Consider the following 22,330-nt stretch of genomic DNA (forward strand, 5'->3'; position numbering starts at 1 on the left):
CAAAAAGTCACATCTGTCCCAGTTCAGATCATAAATATAAAAGGAAGCACATATCACTGGGGTCATGTGCCTGGCTACTGGGAGACTTCCTGTGTTGCTAGGGACGTCCCCCAGTGGGAGCAATGGGTGTTAGTACACAGAAAAGAGCAGGACGTAAAAAAAGTTAGGGCCTTTCATGCTGTCCAAGGGTGTTAAAACCAATCGCTGTTAGGACGACATCGAACATCCTAAGGGAGTGAAGGGGGTAAAGTGGGGGCACTGTCTTGTAAATTTTGCCAGAGGGAGGCTCAATACCTAAGACTTTGAAGACCCCTACAATAGTATGATAAAACAATAAGCAATATTAAATATCAGTCTACTAAAAGTATTTACAATATCACTTGAAGAACTAAAAACAAGGTACATTTATCATGCACTAACCTGAAGTCCGGCATTATCTGCTTGTCCCTCTTTCATTATATGTGAAATGAAAAGGCCACAGTTAAACTCCAGTCCTCCTCTGACGCTGAGTCCCAGACCATCAGGATGTAAGCGATCTAGTTTAACTTCTCTTAACTTCCTGTACAAACCAAAACATAATTAAACAGAAATAAAGTTAATAAAGTTATTTTGAGGAAGAGTAATTCTTATTTGAATAAAGGTACTACAAAACGCCTTGCATCTGACCCCTAGAAACAAGCTTTTTACTAGTTATTTTTTCAATAAACACCATTTTCTTTAGGTCAGTATCAATTCTAGTCCCCATGACACACTAACAGACCAAAGTTTCAAGATATATAAAATAGTGCACAGGTGAAATAATCAGCAGTAACCTTGTTACTAACTTGCTTTTGCCAAGATATTCCTGAAAATCTGACCTGTCAGTGTGCTCTAAGGCCTAGGATAAAGAAATACTAATCTAGGCAGCTCTGTGTTTCTGAGGGTTTCATGTAAATCTTTGTGGCACTGCATATCTAAGTATTATATTTCATATGACCTACCCACATGAATATAACATACTTGCTCTCTAGAAACATAAGTGCACAGTTAAAAAAAACAGCAGAGACACATTTGCATTTGAAACTACACTGAAACCAAACTGGTTGCTAGTTTTTACAAAGACCTGTGCTTTAACATAGAGGAAAACTAAATGAAAAGCACCACAAACCCAGACCCCACTGCTCCCATGGCCCAAATACAAGCCCTCAATAAGGCTTCTAGTTCACCTCTAGGCCCCACCCCTAACCCCCCCCCAAGGCCCCACCCCTTACCCTCCCCAAGGCCCCACCCCTTATGCACATCTTAGGCCCACCCTAAGCCTCCCAGCCTCACCACGAGTGCACCTCTAGTTCCATTCCTACTGCACTCCTTAGACCCACCCCTAACCCTCCCCCAAGGCTCCACCGCCAGTGCACCAGTTACCACCCATCCCTTAAAATACAGAACACTTATAAGTTAAACATGCTGCAGGATGTGCAGGGAGGAATATGAATAGTGCTGTCCAGAAACACAATACATGTTCCTCCCTGCACACCCTGCAGCATGTGTAACTCATAAGTGTCCAGGAAAACATGGCTGAGGTGGCAACCCTACCTCTAGACCCCACCCCTTACCATACCCAAGGCCCATCCCTAGTGAACCTATAACCCCACCTCAAATCCTCTCCAAGGCACCATCCCTAGTGCACCTATAACCACATCCCTAACCTTGTCCAAGGCATCAGTGCACATCTAATCCTCACAACTAACTCTCCCCAAGGCCCCACTCCTAGTGCACCTATAACCACACCCTTAACCCTCCCCAAGGTACCACCTCTTGTGGCCATCTAGTCCCCATAACTAACCCTCGCCAAGGCCCCACACCTAGTGCACCTATAACCACACCCTTAACCCTCCCAAAGGCACCACCCCTAGTGCACCTATAACCACACCCCTAACCCTCCTGAAACCCCCCACTGCTAGTGCACATCTAGGCCCCAGTACTAACCCTGCACAATGCTCCACCTCTAGTGCATCTATAATTACACCCCTACCCCACGAGGCACTACCCCTCATTCACATCTAGGCTCCACCACTAACCTTTAACAAGGCCCCACCCCTAGTGCACCTGTAAGCCCACCCTAACCCTCCACAAGGCCCCACCCATAGTGCACATCTAGGCCCCACCACTAACCCTCCCTAGGGCCCTACCCCCTAGTGCACCTATATCCCCACCATTAACCCTCCCCAAGGCCCCTCATATAGTCTCCACTCCTAGCTCTCACCAAAGCCCAACCCCTAGTGCAACTCTAGGTTCCACCTCTACTGCACCTATAGGTTCCACCCAATTGCACATCTATGTGGAGCAGGTGCATGAGTGAAGCTTCCAGATAGAAATATAAGAAACAGAAACAGCTTATTTTCCAACTTTGCCACCTCAGAGGTGTTGAGATCAATCACATCCACACTTGCTCATTCAGGGTGAGTGACATTCCTTCCCAAGACAAACAGGATTACTTTAGAGACCATCCTGGAGTCATTTGAACATAAAACTACTTTAGAAGTCATTTGCACATCATCAGAAGTCATAAGCTAAGGTAAAAAATTATGGGTGATGACTTCAGAATGATTAGCAGATGACCTTACTGATTACTTCACAAGCATGAACAGCCAGTGAATGACTCTAGAGTCATCTCATTTACATATTCTGGCATATGGGCATACTTCAGGGTGGCTCCTCATAACTAGTCTGAAGTCATTGATTACTTCAGAATTACTTCAGGAAGATCATCTTTTTTGATTAGGGCTGTTCGAGCATAACTGGTTGCAAGAGAGCAAGTGGCTTTGATGTAATAATATTGTGCATAGAATTTGACTTCTTTCCTTTTGATCTCATTATAAACTCTAACCGTATTAGTTCATTCTAAGTATTTACCCTAAACCTCATCTAGTCACACTCCATTTGAAAATACAACTATAAAAAATGCAGCCAAATACACACATATACCATTTGTCTATATTTTATTTACACATAAATATAAACTCTTAGCTTCATCTGTACATTTCCTTGTCTTGCTCCTAGTAATAACCTTTTCACCTATATAACTCTACATGGTGTTCGTGACTCTGTAGGTTAGATAATATTATATTACAACATGTGACACAATGGGGCCCATTTATCAAGCTCCGAACGGAGCTTGACGGCCCGTGTTTCTGCTGAGTTTTCAGGCTCGTCAGAAACACCAGTTATGAAGCAGTGGTCTAAAGATCACTGCTCGATAACCCTGTCCGCCTGCTCAGAGCAGTAATGTTCGAGTTCGATCGGGTTGATTGACACCCCCTTGCTGGTGACCCATTGGCCGCGAGTCAGCAGGGGGCGGCATTGCACCAGCTTGTGAGCTGCTGGAGCAATGCTGAATACAAAGAGCGTATTGCTCTCCGCCTTCAGCGAGGTCTTGCGGACCTGATCCACACTTTCGGATCAGGTCCGCAAGACCTTTGATAAATAGGCCCCTTTGTTTAAAGGGACAGTCTAGTCAAAATTAAACTTTCATTATTCAGATAGGACATGTAATTTTAATCAACTTTTCAATTTACTTAGTTGAAACTAAAGCTATGTAGGCTCATATGCTAATTCCTAAGCCCTTGAGGGCTGCCTCTTATCACATGCTTTTTAAATGGACAGTCTATACCAGAATTGTTATTGTTTAAAAAGATAGATAATCCCTTTATTACCCATTCCCTAGTTTTGCACAACTAACACAGTTATATAAATACACTTTTTACCTCTGTAATTACCTTGTATCTAAGCCTCTGCAAACTCCCCCCTTATTTCATTTCTTTTGACAGACATCCATTTTATCCAATGGGCAATAAAGGGATTATGTATCTTTTAAAACAATAAAAATTATATTGTTGACTGTCCCTTTAAAGGGCATGCCATGTTAGCATTACTGACCCCAGATAACTATGTGTATAACCCCCCACAAAGGGGTTAAACACATAGGTAAGCTCCACTCCGAACTTGCAAGAGATAAAAGCTTAGACTGTCAAGATCTGCAATCGCACATATACATAATGGCCAATGGTTTTTCTGTGTATTTGATACATTTGGGTGAGTTAAATAAACACTTTGGAGTTGATCTCAATCTTGCATTTGTTTTACTCAGACAATAATTTCTGAACCTTGGCCAGTATTGAATTTCTCACAAAGTTTTTTCAGTTATCACAACCAAAAAAATACTTTTACTGTTAATACCCCTGAAGCTTGGAATTTCCATTTGTATAGTTAATCTCAGGATTTTGTAATCCATAAATTAAATATGTAAAATTAAAGACAAATAAAAATGGTAATTTTTCTGAGTTTAGTAATTACATCAAAGGCTGGGGTGATTGATCATTTTTGATAGTGTGAAGTGGTAATAGATAACAGATGTGTTATTAACCTATTATGCTCCAAAACCAGAGATGTGTATCCTAGTCAAAAAGGACGATGTTCCTTGAGTCATTCTGAAGTAATTGATGACTCAAAACTAGTCATCAGAGGCCATCCTGAAGTATGCCCACAGGCCAAAATATTTAAATGAGATGACTCTAGAGGCATTATCTGGCTGTTCATGCTTGTGAAGTAATCAGTAAGGTAATCTGCTAATCATTCTGAAGTCATCACCAGAGGATTTGATGTTTTTACCTTAGCTGATGACTTTACAACGCCTGATGATGTGCAAATGACTTCTAAAGTAGTTTGTAGATCATCAAATTATTTCAGTATGGTCTCTAAAGTAATCCTGTTTGTTTTAGGTGTGCATGGGCATCCACATAAATTTTCCCAGGTGTGCAGTAAAGAAAAATATACCCAGACAAATTGGGCATATTTTACTTCATTGCCCACCTGTAAAAATGTCAATGGATGCCCATGCACACCTAAGACAAACAGGAAACTCACTTCCCACCAAGGTACAATGCATGCTAAGAATTAGAGTGCAGAACTGCAGTGGCTCAATACTGAGAGTGAACTATAAATTCCAGAATGCTATGTAACTCCCAGAAAACTTTGCTTGTTCCCCTAAAATGGATCTACATTCAGGGAAATAAAAAAAAAAATGGACATTCAACTGACTTTTTTTTCCTGCAGTGATACTCCAGATGGGGAGGAAAATATGAGGGGCATGTTCCCCCCTTACAACTCTTGTGGATGCCCAAGTGTGTGTGTATGTGTCTTTTAAGGGACATTAAAACCCTTGTAATTAAAAGACATTTCTGTTGTGTTGCTATAGAATAACATATTTGAACAAATTAAACTTTTTACTGAAATAAGTTTTCAACAACTAAACTACACCTACTATTTCCTTATTAAGGAGAAACCAATCTGGGCCTTAGTCCAAAGAAAACAAGGCTAACCAATGTCATAAAGTTAGTAACAAAATAATTGTTTTGTAGTTAATATCTGATAAAGCCAATTAGGGACAGATATGTAGCAGAGTTAGCATTGAGAAGTCAGCAGGTGCATTACAAACTGTGAGAATTAAAAATTATTCAATTTCAGAGCTAAATTACATGACAAGGGAACACAATAAATAATAATAACATAATGCAAAGTTGTTTCATTATTCATAATTAAACATTTTATGGAAAAATCTCAAGGTGTTTACTATCCCTTTAAGGGATTTGAAAAGGGCTAATATCAGTAGAGTGGCATGTGTGTTTGTTAGGTTACAAATCATGTTTTTAGCTTTTGGCATGTTTTTTTTTCTTTCTTTTTTTTAGTGAGAAGATTTTGTGTTCTGGGAGGGAAGGAGAGAGGTGGGTGGGAGGCCCAGTTAAGGAGGGCGAGGGATGGGCTGGGTTCCCTACACTACAGAAATGTTTTAGGCATGGGAGAGGGAGGGATGGGGCCCTACACTATGAAATAATATACACTGGAGGGGGAAGGGGAACCTACATTACAGAAAATGATGATCTTGGAGGGGTGAGAGGTCCCCTACACTAAAGAGAAAAAAAAATCATAAATAAAACAAAAAATATGTACTGGCACACTGGCTGCTAGTAACAAATATGACCTGGAGCAGTGGGAGGGGGATAAAGAGATGTTTGGGGAGCATCAGGGAGTGAGAGGGTGAAGAGGGAGCTACAGTACACAACAGAAATAAAAACTATATATATATATATATATATATATATATATAAAATAAATAAATACATAAATAAATAAAAGCCCTAAACTGCATCCTGGCAGACTGCCAGTACCTAGGATGGTGGTGACCAGTGAGGGGGAAGAGGGAAGAGATGTGTTTGGGAGGGATCAGGTAGGGATCTGTTAATCTTACAATTTAATTAGGAATTTCAGAAGTGTGGTGCGCAGCTGCAGTTAGCAGTCTTCTAACTGACAAAAACCAATGGGAAAGCAATGCATGTATTTCTGAACAAAGGGGACCCCTTAGAAGCTTTTACAGCCATTTGTTTTATAACTGCAGTAGTTTTGTGTCAATAATTTCAGTGAGGACCCCAAAGTTTTTTAATGATTGTAAATAGTGGCATGAAATATCAAATTTGGCCAAGATCAATACCTTGAGTTGTACAGTTTTCATAGGTAAAAAAAAAAAAAAAGAAGGCTCTATTCCTGTGCTAAAGTTTCTCCAGTACTTTGGGCAAGTTTTTTCCTGAAATGCCCGTTAGCAAAGGGGTTAAAGGAGATTAAAAAAAATCAGAGTACGCTGTCCCTTTAAAACGGTGTATTTCAGGGTTTTGCTACCAGCGATACATGTTTGAGATAAGGTAAACTGTAGAAAAATAAGGGTTTATTTAAAAAAACTATCCATATTACTACCCACCTTATTGTATTCTCTTTCCCAATCTAACCTAAGCATTGGCAAATAGCAAATGAAACTTGTGTGCAACTTTGATGGTTATTATTTAAATAGATTTATTTGATTTTTCAGCAGTATGGATCCAACAAGTTTTATTTTTATTTATATGCAGGCAGGATACAAAAAAATAAAACATGAGGAAGTGAGGAAAAATGATAATCAAAACAGAAAAATGACATTGTGTCGACATACAATCATAATTCTTCGTGATCTAGCAATCCATAGTTCTTTTGAAACTTACACATTTAATAAGAAAAAATTAATAATATTAGTAATCTAAAAAAAAGGGGAGATGAACAACTCCAGTTCCCCCCCAATCCCCCTGCCCATTGTCTTTCAGAGGCTGTTCACTAAACTCCAAGCATTACTAATTCCAAGATATTTAAAGGATACTTCAACAGATTTGAATGGAATATCATATAGGATCTTAGGGGCTGATTTTTCCGCATAAGCCTTTAGGCTCGCCAGAAAAAACAAAAGTTTAAAAGCAGCGGTCTAAGGCCACTGCTGCTTAACTCATCCACCAACCATCTGGATGATTGACACCCCCTGCTATCAGCTGATTGGCCGTGAATGTGCAGGAGGCGGCATTGCACAAGCATTTCACAAGAAATGCTTGTGCAATGTTAAATGCCGGCAACCTATGCTGTCGGCATTTAGCGATGCCGGGTGGACATAATCTGCTACAGCGGATCATGTCCATCCGACATTTAATAAATCTACCCCTAAGAGTGTTTTTTTAGCCAAAAAATTGTGATTTAGTTGTATTTACATAAATATACAGGAAAATGGAAACGACGAAAGAAGGAAAAAGTATTACAGAAGATCTCCAAAATAATAGGGGCATGATCTGGCAAACAGAATGTAGAATTAGATGTATTATATTTATTAAACTATCACTAATGAGGAACTTATCTATTCTGGAAAGTGACCTATACTGTTTAGACATACAGGAGAAGCCTTTGGTGTCCGGATTTTGCGCTCTCAATATGTCCCTTACTCCCAGATTGTTTATTTTCCATTTTATCTCTCTTGGTTTTACCCTGATTTATGCTCTGCCTTAATCTATCTAAAGGATATTGAGGTGCCATATTAAAATCTCCTCCTAAAATAAGATGACCTTCCAATATATTTAATATTTTAAACTGGAGGGAGCCCCAGAACACTGGGCCCAAGTGATTAGGTGCGTATAAGTTACATAACGTATATATTCCATTTGAGGTTTTTATATCTCCTCTCTAGGTCAATATATGTGTAAAGTGTTTCATATTTTTGATTTTTACTAAATAAAATCGCAACACCTCTTTTCCTTGCAATTGAGGGATTGCAAGGAAACTACCCAGGAAACTTTAAGTTTTAATGCTTCCTCATATGTTAATTTCCGTGTGCAACTTTTTGAGATGTTGAATAATAGCTTTCCGTTTGATTGGGGAAGTGATGCCCCCCACACTCCAAGAGGAAATTAACAATTTGTATTCACTATCCATACAAAAAAGATTTTCCTTTTAAAATAAGAGAGTCTGAGTTTAAAAAGAAGGCGGGGAGGGGAAAGAAAGGGTGAAAAGAAAAAAAATAACAGAAGAAGGGGAAAATAGTTCCATCCCATTGATGAACCATGTCAGGAGTAATTGGAAAAATCAAAATACATTAAATTATTGACTTTTCTTAAGGGTTAAAAATGTTCTGCCTCTTTAACATCATCAAAAAATGTATTGTCTTATCATCGGTAATTTTCAATCTTGCCGGTTAGATTACTGTGGCCATTAGACCCTCTTTCAACATTTTGCTACATATATAGATGCTAATTCCTTTCTTTTTGTTAAGGTTTTGTATGAAAAAATCAAGATTTTTGTACCTTCTATGTAAACTGGTTGCTCCTTTTTAAAAACTGGTGTAATACAAGTATTGTATCTTGGAGATTCAGTAACTTAACAATCACCGATCTAGCTCTAATACTGCCATCTTTATTAGTTAGGGGTTTACCAATTCTGTGTGCTCTCTCTACTATAATTGGTGTGAGGTTGGTACATCTAAGAGAGAGGGAAGTGTAGCAGACACAAATTTAATTACATCCTCATATAATTTGGACTCAGGAATTCCTAAAATCCTAATTTTAATCCTCCTACTGCGGTTTTCAAGATCTTCTATTTTCATCTGCATTTTGTGAATTACTTTCTCACTCTCCTCTAGTTTAGTTTTGTGCATCTCAGCAGTATCTTCCAAGTCAGATATATGCGCTGCTCTGCTTCCTATAACCTACTGGCATATTCTCTAATTTCAAAATGTCAGTTTAAATTTCTAATTTTAGTGAATCAAACTGAGAGGTGAGTGATTCAATAATATTTGTTTGCCCGCCATTATTGGAGATTTAGCCCTAGCTTGGGAATTCATTGACAGAAATCTCTCCATACAATGAAAGAGATCAAAGTGCTTATTGAAAAATACAAATAAAAACTGTGAATAATCTCAAATGAATTAGAGTATACTTCGTGATTATGTGATACTTGGTGATTATGTGCGATCAGTGAAAGAGAAAAAAAAGTGTGCTTACAATCGGCTAGATTACGTTAGGCTTAAAAAGCAGCGTTGGCCGGTCCCAACACTGCTTTTTAATGCCCGCTGGTATTACGAGTCTTGCAGGTATAGGTGTACCGCTCACTTTTTTGGCCAGACTCGGAAATACCGCAAATCCATTTACGTTAATTGCGTATCCTATATTTTCAATGGGACTTGCATAGCGACGGTATTACGAGTCTGACCGAAAGTGAGCGGTAGACCCTCTCCTGTCAATCCTGGTGCCGCATTTAAAAGACAGTAGTTAAGAGTTTTACACTACAACGCCGTAGCATAAAACTCTTAACTAAAGTGCTAAAAAGTACACTAACACCCATAAACTACCTATTAACCCCTAAACCGAGGCCCCCCCCCCCACATCGCAAACACTAAAATAAAAATTTTAACCCCTAGTCTGCCGAACTGGACATCGCCGCCACTATAAGAAATATATTAACCCCTAAACCGCCGCACTCCCGCCTTGCAAATACTAGTTAAATATTATTAACCCCTAATCTGCCGTCCCTGACATCGCCGACACCTACCTACATTTATTAACCCCAAATCTGCCGCCCCCAACGTCGCCACCACTATATTAAAGTTATTAACCCCTAAATCTAAGTCTAACACTAACCCTAACCCCACCCTAACTTAAATATAATTTAAATAAATCTAAATAACTATCATTAACTACATTATTCCTATTTAAAACTAAATACTTACCTATAAAATATACCCTAAGATAGCTACAATATAACTAATAATTACATTGCAGCTAGCTTAGGGTTTATTTTTATGATACAGACAAGTTTGTATTTTAACTAGGTAGAATAGTTATTAAATAGTTATTAACTATTTAATAACTACCTAGCTAAAATAAATACAAAAGTACCGGTAAAATAAAACCTAAGTTACAATTACATCTAACACTACACTATAATTAAATTAATTCCAAAAATTAAATAAAATTATCTAAAGAGCAAAAAAAACAACACTAAATTACAGAAAATAATAAACAAATTACAAGAATTTTAAACTAATGACACCTCATCTAATCCCCCTAAAAAAATAAAAAAGCCCTCAAAATAAAAAAAGCCCTACCCTACACTAAATTACAAATAGCGCTTAAAAGGGCCTTTTGCAGGACATTGCATCATAATCAGCTCTTTTACCTGTAAAAAAAAGTACAAATCACCCCCCCAACATTAAAACCCACCACCCACACAACCAACCCTACTCTAAAACCCACTCAATCCCCCCTTAAAAAAACCAGGGTCTTCGCCCAACCGGGCCGAAGTCCTCAACGAAGCCGGGAGAAGTCTTCATCCAAGCCGGATGAAGTGATCCTCCAGACGGGCAGAAGTCTTCATCCAGACGGCATCTTCTATCTTCATCCATCTGGCGCGGAGCGGGTCCATCTTCAAGACATCCGATGCAGAGCATCCTCTTCATCCAACGGCTCTTTTCGAATGAAGGTTCCTTTAAATGACGTCATCCAAGATGGCGTCCCTTCAATTCCGATTGGCTGATAGAATTCTATCAGCCAATCAGAATTAAGGTAGAAAAAATCCTATTGGCTGATGCAATCAGCTAATATGATTGAAGTTCAATCCTATTGGCTGATCCAATCAGCCAATAGGATTGAGCTGGCATTCTATTGGCTGATCCAATCAGCCAATAGGATTGAGCTTGCATTCTATTGGCTATTCCAATCAGCCAATAGAATGCCAGCTCAATCCTATTGGTTTAGGATTTTTTCTACCTTAATTCCGATTGGCTGATAGAATTCTATCAGCCAATCGGAATTGAAGGGACGCCATCTTGGATGACGTCATTTAAAGGAACCTTCATTCGAGAAGAGCTGTCAGATGAAGAAGATGCTCTGCGTAGGATGTCTTGAAGATGGACCCGCTCCGCGAGAGATGGATGAAGATAGAAGATGCCATCTGGATGAAGACTTCTGCCCGTCTGGAGGACCACTTCGCCCGGCTTGCATGAAGACTTCTCCCGGCTTTGTTGAGGACTTTGGCCCGGTTGGGTGAAGACTTCAAGGGGTTAGTGTTTTTTTAAGGCGGGATTGGTGGGTTTTAGAGTAGGGTTGGTTGTGTGGGTGGTGGGTTTTAATGTTGGGGGGGGTGATTTGTACTTTTTTTTTTACAGGTAAAAGAGCTGATTACTTTGGGGCAATACCCCTCAAAAGGCCCTTTTAAGGACTATTTGTAATTTAGTGTAGAGTAGGACTATTTTGGGGGGCTTTTTTATTTTTTTAGGGGGATTGGATTAGGTGTAATTAGTTTAAAATTCTAGTAATTTGCTTATTATTTTCTGTAATTTAGTGGGAGTTTTTTGTACTTTAGATAATTTAATTGTATTTAATTTATTTAATTATAGAGTTGTGTTAGGTGTTAGTGTAACTTAGGTTAGGGTTTTTTTTACAGGTACTTTTGTATTTATTTTAACTAGGCAGTTATTAAACAGTTAATAACTATTTAGTAACTATTCTACCTAGTTAAAATAAATACAAACTTGCCTGTAAAATAAAAATAAACCCTAAGCTAGATACAATGTAACTAGTTTTAAATTGGAATAATTTATTAAATGATAGGAATATTTATTTAGATTTATTTAAATTTGATTTAAGTTAGGGGGTGTTAGGGTTAGACTTAGGTTTAGGATTTAAAAACTAATATAGTGGCGGTGACGTTGGGGGCGGCAGATTAGGGATTAATAACTATAATGTAGGTGTCGGTGATGTTGGGGGCAGCAGATTAGGGGTTAATACATATAATGTAGGTGGCGGCGGTGTCTGGAGCGGCAGATTAGGGGTTAATAAGAATAATGTAGGTGTCAGCGATGTCGGGGGCGGCAGATTAGGAGTTAATAAATGTAAGATTAGGGGTGTTTAGACTCGGGGTTCATGTTAGGCTGTTAGGTGTAAACATAAATGTATTTTCCCCATAGGAATCAATGGGGCTGTGTTAGGAGCTAAACGCTGTTTTTTTTCCAGCCTGCTCTCCCCCATTGATTCCTATGGGGAAATCGTGCACGAGCACGTTTAACCAGCTCACCGCTAACGTAAGCAGCGCTGGTATTGAGGTGAGATGTGGAGGAAAATTTGGCTCTACGCTAACTTTTTTGCGGTTAACGCCGGGTTTGTAAAAACCCATAATACCAGCGCTGTCTGTAAGTGAGCGCTGAGCATAAACTGCTCGTTAGCACCGCACAGCCTCTAACGCAAAACTCGTAATCTAGCCAAATGTGAATAATATTAATATAGAAAGAGGGGTGAAGGAGAGAGGGAGATAAGTCCTGGTCTAACCAGGAAATAACGTTATTCCCCACCTCTGCCTCACCTTGGATTAGTGTGTGTTAGGCAGACTAGGATGTAATACTCCTTAAACCATCTTCATAAATATATTGGTTGCAAAGCAAAGAGAAAATTCAAATAGTGTAAAGAGCAGATTGATTGAGGTAAAATTCTGCTAACCTATTACCAGTAATTAAGTATACACAATACCGTCCTTCCTTACATACTCTAGGTATATCTAGTCAAAAGTATAGACATTTAGCTCTCACAATAAACCAGTCTGACAGTATTCTAAGCCACACAAACTGTAATTATTATGAAACTGATAGCATGTGTAACTCTAAATTCAAAGAATAATGCTACTATTTTCTTATCATTACAATTCAAATACCTATATCAAATGCAGTAATTATTTTTATATAAAGAGCCTCTCCCCAATCCAACAAGTTTTTAATAAATGCTCTGTACCCCACCATAAGAATAGAGCGGCCTATCCCTGATTACAGAAAACAATAAGCAGTAAAGGACCTACTCAACAGAGGGCCCGGGTGCTATCCTGCCCCCCGCAAGGTAACTTAGTAATATGCAATAGTTTCCTGTATAATGATATTAAGTATATCTATGTATTTATAATGATACTATTTATACACTATCTGCTATGGGCCCCCCTCCAGCACTTGGGACCTGGTGCTGCTGCACCAATTGTAATTCTGCCCCTGCCAATAGGCATTGCTTGTTGGGGCTTATGAGATACGTTTACAGACAAAAAACAAACTGTTCATTATGGAAAAATTATTATTTTGTTTTGTCCAAGATTAGTTTGTTCAGTTGTTCAGTTCAGTCGAATTGTTCATTAACAGAAATTTAGTAATCCTTTAATTGCTATGGTTTACTTTTTTTCTTTCATGATTCAGACAGAGCATGACATTTTAAGCAACTCTTTAATTTACTCCTATTATCAATTTTTCTTCGTTCTCTTGTTATCTTTATTTAAAAAGCAGGAATATGATGCATAGGAGATGGCTCATTTTTGGTTGAGAACCTGGGTTATGCTTGCTTATTGGTGGGTAGATGTAAGCCTCCAATAAGCAAGTGCTCTCCATGGTGCTGAACCTAAAATGGGCTGGCTGCTAAGATTTAAATTCCTGATTTTAAAAAAAAGATAGCAAGAAAACAAAGAAAAATTGATAATATTAGTAAATTAGAGAGTTGCTTAAAATCCCATGCTCTATCTGAATCATGAAAGAAAAAAATTGGGTTCATTGTCCCTTTAAACCTAAATAAAGTTAAAGGGACAGTCTACAACAGAATTGTTATTGTTTAAAAAGATAGATAATCCCATTATTACCCATTCCCCAGTTTTGCATAACCAACACAGTTATAATAATACACATTTTACTTCTGTAATTACCTTGTATCTAAGCCTCTGCAGACTGCCCCCTTTTCTCAGTTATATTAATATACTTTTTACCTCTGTGATTACCTTGTATCTAAGCCTCTGCAGACTGCTCCTTATCTCAGTTATATTAATATACTTTTTACCTCTGTGATTACCTTGTATCTAAGCCTCTGCAGACTGCTCCTTGTCTCAGTTATATTAATATACTTTTTACCTCTGTGATTACCTTATATCTAACTCTCTGCAGACTGCCCCCTTATCTCAGTTATATTAATATACATTTTACCTCTGTGATTACCTTGTATCTAAGCCTCTGCAGACTGCCCCTTATCTCAGTTATATTAATATACTTTTTTCCTCTGTAATTACCCTGTATCTAAGCCTATGCAGACTGCTCCTTATCTCAGTTATATTAATATACTTTTTACCTCTGTGAATACTTTGTATCTAAGCCTCTGCAGACTGCCCCTTATCTCAGTTATATTAATATACTTGCTACCTCTGTGATTACCTTGTATCTAAGCCTCTGCAGACTGCCCCCTTATTTCAGTTCTTTTGACAGACTTGCATTTTAGCCAATCAGTGCTGACTCCTAGGTAACTCCATGTGCATGAGCACAATGTTATCTAATATGGCACACATGGACTAACACCCTCTAGTTGTGAAAAACTGTCAAAATGCATTCAAATAAGAGGCGGTCTTCAAGGGCTAAGACATTAGCCTATGACCTTCCTAAGTCATAGGCTAAGTTCCTAATGCCTCCCTCCCTCCCAAGAGATAATACAAGGACTGTTCTCTAAAACTTACCTTGAACGTTTGGGCGTCAGCTGATCATATTCCACTTGATGCTTCAATGGAATTAGAGGACGTATGGCATCAAAAAGTGGCAATCGAGATGGATCATTGAAAACAAGCTTTAGGTCTCCGACAAAAACTGGGAGGTTCATAGACCTATAAAAACAGGACATTTTTAAAAAGTATAGTGTCATATTTACAAGCTTTAAAATCGAAGGGGGACTTCCCTGGAAAAGGTCAAAGTGACCTTTTCCAGGGAAGAACAGGTGACACTAATAAGACACATTATATAGTATATACGCATAGTAACACATAAATATATATGTATATACACATAGTAACAGATAAATATATATATGTATATACACATAGTAACACATAAATATATATGTATATACACATATTAACACATAAATATATATGTATATACACATAGTAACACATAAATATATATGTATATACACATAGTAACACATAAATATATATGTATATACACATAGTAACACATAAATATATATATGTATATACACATAGTAACAGATAAATATATATATGTATATACACATAGTAACACATAAATATATATGTATATAAGCATAAATATATATGTATATACACATAATAACACAAATATATATGTATATACACATAATAACACAAATATATATGTATATACAGGTATACCTCACTTTACAGCGCTTCACTTTACAGCGCTTCGCTAATACAGCGCTTTGTGGAGCTGAGGTTCAACCTCCAAGGATTTTGAAACAGTGCTGTAATCATTGTGAGATTGTGAGAAATGTGACTGTCACCATTTTGTTATGCGCAGTTCACTCTGCAGCATTACAGTGCAATCTATCAGGCCCATTTATCAAGCTCCGTACGGAGCTTGAAGGGCCGTGTTTCTGGTGAGTCTTCAGACTCGCCAGAAACACAACTTATGAAGCAGCGGTCTAAAGACCGCTGCTCCATAACCCTGTCCGCCTGCTCAGAGCGGGCGGACAGGAATCGCCGGAAATCAACCCGATCGAATACGATCGGGTTGATTGACACCCCCCTGCTGGCGGCCGATTGGCCGCGAGTCAGCAGGGGGCGGCGTTGCACCAGCAGCTCTTGTGAGCTGCTGGTGCAATGTTAAATGCGGAGAGCGTATTGCTCTCTGCATTTAGCGAGGTCTTGCGGACCTGATCCGCAGTGTCGGATCAGGTCCGCAAGCCCTTTGATAAATGGGCCTGTATGTCTCAGTGCTATAGTTTGGCAAATTTTACTACAGTAATTGTCACTATTTTACAGGTACAGTATTTATTGAATCCTAATTGAATACTTGCAGTGCTAGTGTTAAACTAAATGTAGCACTATTGCATCCCTAATATATATTAGTTCAAACATGTTTTCAAGTTTTTAAACACACTGGCAAGTGAAAAGAAAGCTAAAACCGCCTTGTTTCACTTTAAGGCGGTTTTCACCTAACAGCGTGGCTCCGGTCCCTAAACCGCTGTATGAGCGGGGTATACCTGTACACATAATGACACATAAATATAACTGTATATACACATAGTAACACAGAAATATATATGTATATACATATAGTAACACATAAATATATATGTATATACACATACTAACACATAAATAAATATATATGTATATACATATAGTAACACATAAATATATATGTATATACATACTAACACATAAATATATATGTATATACACATAATAACACATAAATATATATGTATATACACATAGTAACACATAAATATATATGTATATACACATACTAACACATAAATATATATGTATATACACATATTAACAAATAAATATATATGTATTTACACATAGTAACACATAAATATATATGTATATACACATATTAACACATACATATATATGTATAGAAGCACATTAACACATAAATATATACTGTATGTATAGAAGCACATTAACACATAAATATACATTGTATGTATAGAAGCACATTAACACATAAATATATACTGTATGTATAGAAGCACATTAACACATAAATATATACTGTATGTATAGAAGCACATTAACACATAAATATATACTGTATGTATAGAAGCATATTAAAACATAAATATATACTGTATGTATAGAAGCACAATAACGCATAAATATATACTGTATGTATAGAAGCATATACGTATATATTTACAGGGAACACACAGTTCCCACAGACCGCAATGTAAAGGCACTTTTTTTAGCGCAGTTTTTTTTTTCTAACTCCGCGCTCCATGTAACCCCTAAAACTACTTAATGCAGGGTTTTTTTAGTTTTTTTTATTAAAAATGCTAATATGTTTTTATTTTTAAAAGGTACTTTTGGAAAATTGAGCAGAGATCTGATCTCTGGTTAATTTCCGGAGCGATAATTGCTACCACAAGCTTGGGGTAGCAATAACCAGCCACTTGTAATCTGGCCCTTTATATTAAAATCTTAAGGTGTAAACTGAGAAGAGTGGAACTGCCCTTTTGATTACAAATTTACTGATGTTTGTTTTCTGCTCAGTGGTGCAGAGGGTCACACAAATACCCGGGGGGCAGATATTACCCCTGTGCCATAGTTTAGCCTGCACTGAATGAGCATTTTGTTGCAATGTCTCTTTAAGATCATGAAGGGATTTAACAATTGCAAAAATGCCTAACACATATAAAACATTCCAAATTATTATGTGTGGCATCTGTGATTCTATTAACCAGTGTAAAAAAATCCTTGTGGGCTTAAATCACAGATCCTGGAAGTAATGCCAGCTTAATAAAGGTTCATCCATTGGTAACGTGCAGTGTGTTATTTTCAGTTCAGACTCGGTTAAATAAAAATATTCAAGCAAAGCATTTTTCATCTGCACACTACATACATACAGAAGCGTATTTAGGTTTTGTCCTTCCCTAGGCACAGACAATTCTGCTGCCCCACTATCCCCCACCAAGGTTTTAGGCCTTTTTGTAGCTGTGATATTTTTTGGCCAGGGAATTTTTTAATAGCAATTCCAAAATAAATGTTCACAGACACATACACACACACAGTCACAGACAGATTCACACACAGAGTTATACACATACACACACGCACACACACACAGTCACAGACAGATTCACACACAGAGTTATACACATCCACACACGCACACACACAGTCACAGACAGATTCACACACAGAGTTATACACATCCACACATGCACACACACACAGTCACAGACAGATTCACAGAGAGTTATACAAATTCACACACACAGTCACAGACAGATTCACAGAGTTATAAACATACACAGACAGTCACAGACAGATTCACACACAGAGTTATACATATACACACACGCACACACACAGTCACAGACATATTCACACACAGAGTTATACACATACACACACGCACACACACACAGTCACAGACAGATTCACACAGAGTTATACACATACACACACACAGTCACAGACAAATTCAAACACAGAGTTATACACACACACACACACAGTCACAGACAGATTCACACACAGAGTTATACACATACACACACGCACACACACAGTCACAGACAGATTCACACACAGAGTTATACACATACACACACGCACACACAGTCACAGACAGATTTACACACAGAGTTATAAAAATTCACACACACAGTCACAGACAGATTCACACACAGAGTTATACACATACACACACACAGGGCCGCCATCAGGGGGTGACAGGGGTGACTCCTGTCAGGGGCCCAATGAGCCAGAGGGGCCCCATGAGGCAAGAACTAAAAAAAAAAAAAAAAAAATTTTTTTTTTTTTTTTTTTTTTTTTAAATTTTGGCAGCCACCAGTGGGTACTACAGCAGAGTGCTAATTGAGCATGGGAAATGTTATTACAAGGAGTAAAGTATTAGCATTTGAGAGGATTTCTTAGTGTTCACTAAACCGCTATGCTCAGTGTGTGCCTGAGTCAGACGGCAGATCACTTTCATTTGAAGAGGAGGTAGGATTTACTTACCAAATGTTTTTTATTTCTTTGTGAAATTTTGGATTGTAATTTCAGTGTGGTAGTAGTTGTATGGTGGGGCTAGTGTATTTATGATTATTTGACAATGCTGTAGAAATTCTATATTTAAAACCATGCAGAAATGTTTCCTCCTCAATACACAAATGGTAGATGCCCTTTTGGCAGATATGCATTTTATATATATATATATATATATATATATATATATATATATATATATATATATATATATATATATTAATTAATTACATTCCAGTTTACTGCCCCTTTATGCAAGGACTTTCCAGATGCAAGGAGGCATTTTATCTAAGATTTTTACATCTGCATAAAATTTTATACTCTCAGACGAAGATTGCTCAGTGTTTGAAATGAGACAGGTTATCTTAAAACTGTTCAGTTTACACTACAGCTGACTTAGTTTTGAAATACATACCAACAAGCCTAAATCCTGCATTTAACCAGATCTAATGGTATGAGTACCACAGCGTATGGTCCCACCAAGACCATATAGAGTACAGCATTTTCAAAATCCATAAGTACAGCTGACAGATGGGAAAATTTGTACACTATATTTGAAGTGGTGCTCTTGGTTGGGGAAAATGGGGAAAAAAACAAACAAACATATGTCAACCTTTTAAAGGTACTTTTCTTCATCTAGCCATCTACCCAGCTCATTAATGTACAATTTTGAATTCACAGAATTATTTTTGTTTGCACATTTACAATATGATTCTTTAAAAAGTGATCTCTTAATTTCTGCATTTTTTTTTATCTTGCATGTCACACACTGTTGATTTAGGGGATGCAAGGTGCATACATGTTTCCTCCTGTGAGTGTTTCTGTGGGTGTATGTGTTTATGTCTTTGTGCTTTGGTTTGTGTCTCTATGTGTATGTATTTTTTATCTGTGGGTCTCTCTGTGAGGGTGGGTGTGTATGTCTTTGTGCATTTTCTGTGGATGTCTGTGAGGGTGTGTCTGAGCTTTTTCTATGGGTGTTTCTGTGAGGGTGTTTGTGTGTGTGTATGTATGTATGTATGTATGTGTTTTCTGTGGGTGTCTCTGTGAGGGTGTGTGTATGTCTTTGTGTGTTTTCTGTGGTTGTCTCAGTGAGGGTGTGTGTATGTATGTCTTTCTGTGTTTTTGATGTGGTTGTCTCTCTGTGTGTGTGTGTGTGTGTGTGTATGTCTTTGTGTGTTTTCTGTGGGTGTCTCTGTGTGTGTATGTGTGTATATGTCTTTGTGTGTTTTCTGAGGCTGTCTCTGTCGGTGTTTCCTTGGGTGTATGTGCAAGTTTGAGTTTGTGTGTGTGTGTGTGTCCATTGTCTGTTCCTTTTTAGGACATTTTGACCTTACTACTAATTATTCACATCTTTCTACAGACTTTGAGACTAATAAGACCTTTCCGGAAGTAACCACTCCACCATTTAACCTGTTTTTGTTTAGGCAGTTCAGGGCCCTTCCTTTCAGTCACTGCATGCTGTTGTCATAATTTAGTTGTCATCTTCCTTTACAAAAAGATAATCAGAACTCCATATTTTGTTTTCTAAATCTCCTTTTTTTTTTTTACAAAAATGTAGTTTACCTCATTACTTGTCAGGTCAATGTAAACAAGTGCTAAGTGTCTGTTTGGGTTTCTGTGTCTGAGTGTGTTTCTTTGCGTGTCTGCTAGAGTGTCTATATGTGAATCCTTATGTGTGAGTGTGTTTGTGTGTTTCAGTGTATGAGTGTGTCTGTGTGTGTGTGTATGTTACTACCTTTACAACATGTTACGGTTACCCTTAGTCTCGCTGAGAGATGGACCGCTTAGTAGCCTGGATTCCTATTGCTGAAGAGGGGAGAAACTGCTTTCCATAGTATTCTATATGAGTCTCGCAAATGTAGAATAATCCCCCTTAGCTGTAGTACAGCTAGGATACCCTTCTGCCCACAAAAACGAGTCAACGCTGCGATTGAGGGACAACCAAGAACTGAGGACTGGGATGCCCAGCCTGCTTTTTTATTTAGGTTACATGCACACAGGGCACTCCCAGGGGGGGAAGCATAAAATCCCCCATCACACATTTAGACAAAGCCCTTGGACAGGCCACCGCAGATAACAAGTACACACAAGAAAACAATTGAGTCCTTCTTATCACCTAGCAGTGAATGCTTATCACAAACTTAATTACAGTACACAATATGCTAGGAAACCTGCCTCAGAAAATAGTTTTCTCAAAACTGAACAGAGTTAACCCTTTATGAAATGATACTTGTTACAGTTTTCTTGGAGCCCTTCTTAGGCGCTGGCTTGGCTGGTTCAGGCATTGCTGCTGGGAAATAAGTTTCTTCACAACAAAATAACTAATGCTTCTGTAACAGTGCTCCCTTTCTGTGGAACACTCTGGCAGACACGGTCTGACCCCTTTTCGGGGCAGACTAAGGCTGTCCAGACCGCTGGTTATGCGGGGCTGAGGTCGGTTTGTCTGGACAACCCGTCGGCGTTGCCATTCTGTTTCCCAGGTCTGTAAGTAATGGTGAAATTGAAGGGTTGCAACGATAAACTCCAACGTAATAGCCTGCCATTATCTCCAGAGACCCGGTTCAGCCACACCAACGGGTTATGGTCGGTGACCAGAGTGAACTCCTGCCCATATAAATAGGGAGTCAATTTCTTTAATGCCCACACCAAAGCCAAACACTCCTTTTCGACCGCTGCATAGCTGACTTCGCGGGGCAGGAGCTTCCGGCTGATGTAGGCAACTGGATGCTCCCCTCCATCTTCGCCTACTTGGCTGAGGACGGCTCCCAGCCCGAACATGGAAGCATCTGTGTGGACGATAAAACGTTTGTTAAGGGCTGGAGCCGCCAAGACAGGAGCGTTAATTAGAGCATTTTTGAGAGCCTGGAAAGCCGTTTCACAGTGGGGAGACCACAGGACCTGTCGAGGTAAGTTCTTCTTGGTCAAGTCAGTCAGGGGTTTGGCAAGTGTGCTGTAGTCTGGTACGAACCGTCTATAGTACCCTGCCGTGCCCAGGAAGGCTAGGACCTGAGTCTTAGTGATGGGGGTGGGCCAATTGGCGACAGCTTCTATCTTGGCCGGCTCTGGTCGCTGCTTTCCACACCCCACCCGGTGACCCAGGTACTGTACCTCGGCCATCCCAAAGTGGCATTTTTCTGGCTTCAGAGTCAGGCCAGCAGCCCGGATCTGATCCAGAACCATTCCTATGTGAGCTAAGTGGTCCTCCCATGACTCACTGTGGATCGCTATGTCGTCCAGGTAGGCGCAAGCAAAACTCTGGAAGCCATCCAGGAGCCTATCCACCAAGCGCTGGAATGTAGCTGGGGCATTCTTCATCCCAAACGGCATTACCCTAAACTGATATAAGCCGAATGGGGTGACGAATGCCGACTTGGGGATAGCCTCCGGGGCCAGGGGAATCTGCCAGTAACCATTG

At 38.8% G+C, this 22,330-nt stretch overlaps 1 protein-coding gene across 3 annotated transcripts in view; it reads right to left on the reverse strand.

Moving 5' to 3' along the window:
• The window catches only part of USH1C (USH1 protein network component harmonin), a 393,388-nt gene that overhangs the window by 313,000 nt on the left and 58,058 nt on the right, over positions 1-22,330 (reverse strand). For all 3 annotated transcript variants that reach the window (XM_053720656.1, XM_053720654.1, XM_053720653.1), the window contains exons 3-4: positions 14,890-15,033; positions 421-559 (exon numbers count right to left, since the gene is read on the reverse strand). In XM_053720656.1, the coding sequence (XP_053576631.1) occupies positions 421-559; positions 14,890-15,033 (283 nt within the window). The remainder of the gene's footprint in view (positions 1-420; positions 560-14,889; positions 15,034-22,330) is intronic.

Source organism: Bombina bombina, chromosome 7 (genome assembly GCF_027579735.1).
Source record: "Bombina bombina isolate aBomBom1 chromosome 7, aBomBom1.pri, whole genome shotgun sequence".
Lineage (NCBI taxonomy): Eukaryota > Metazoa > Chordata > Amphibia > Anura > Bombinatoridae > Bombina > Bombina bombina.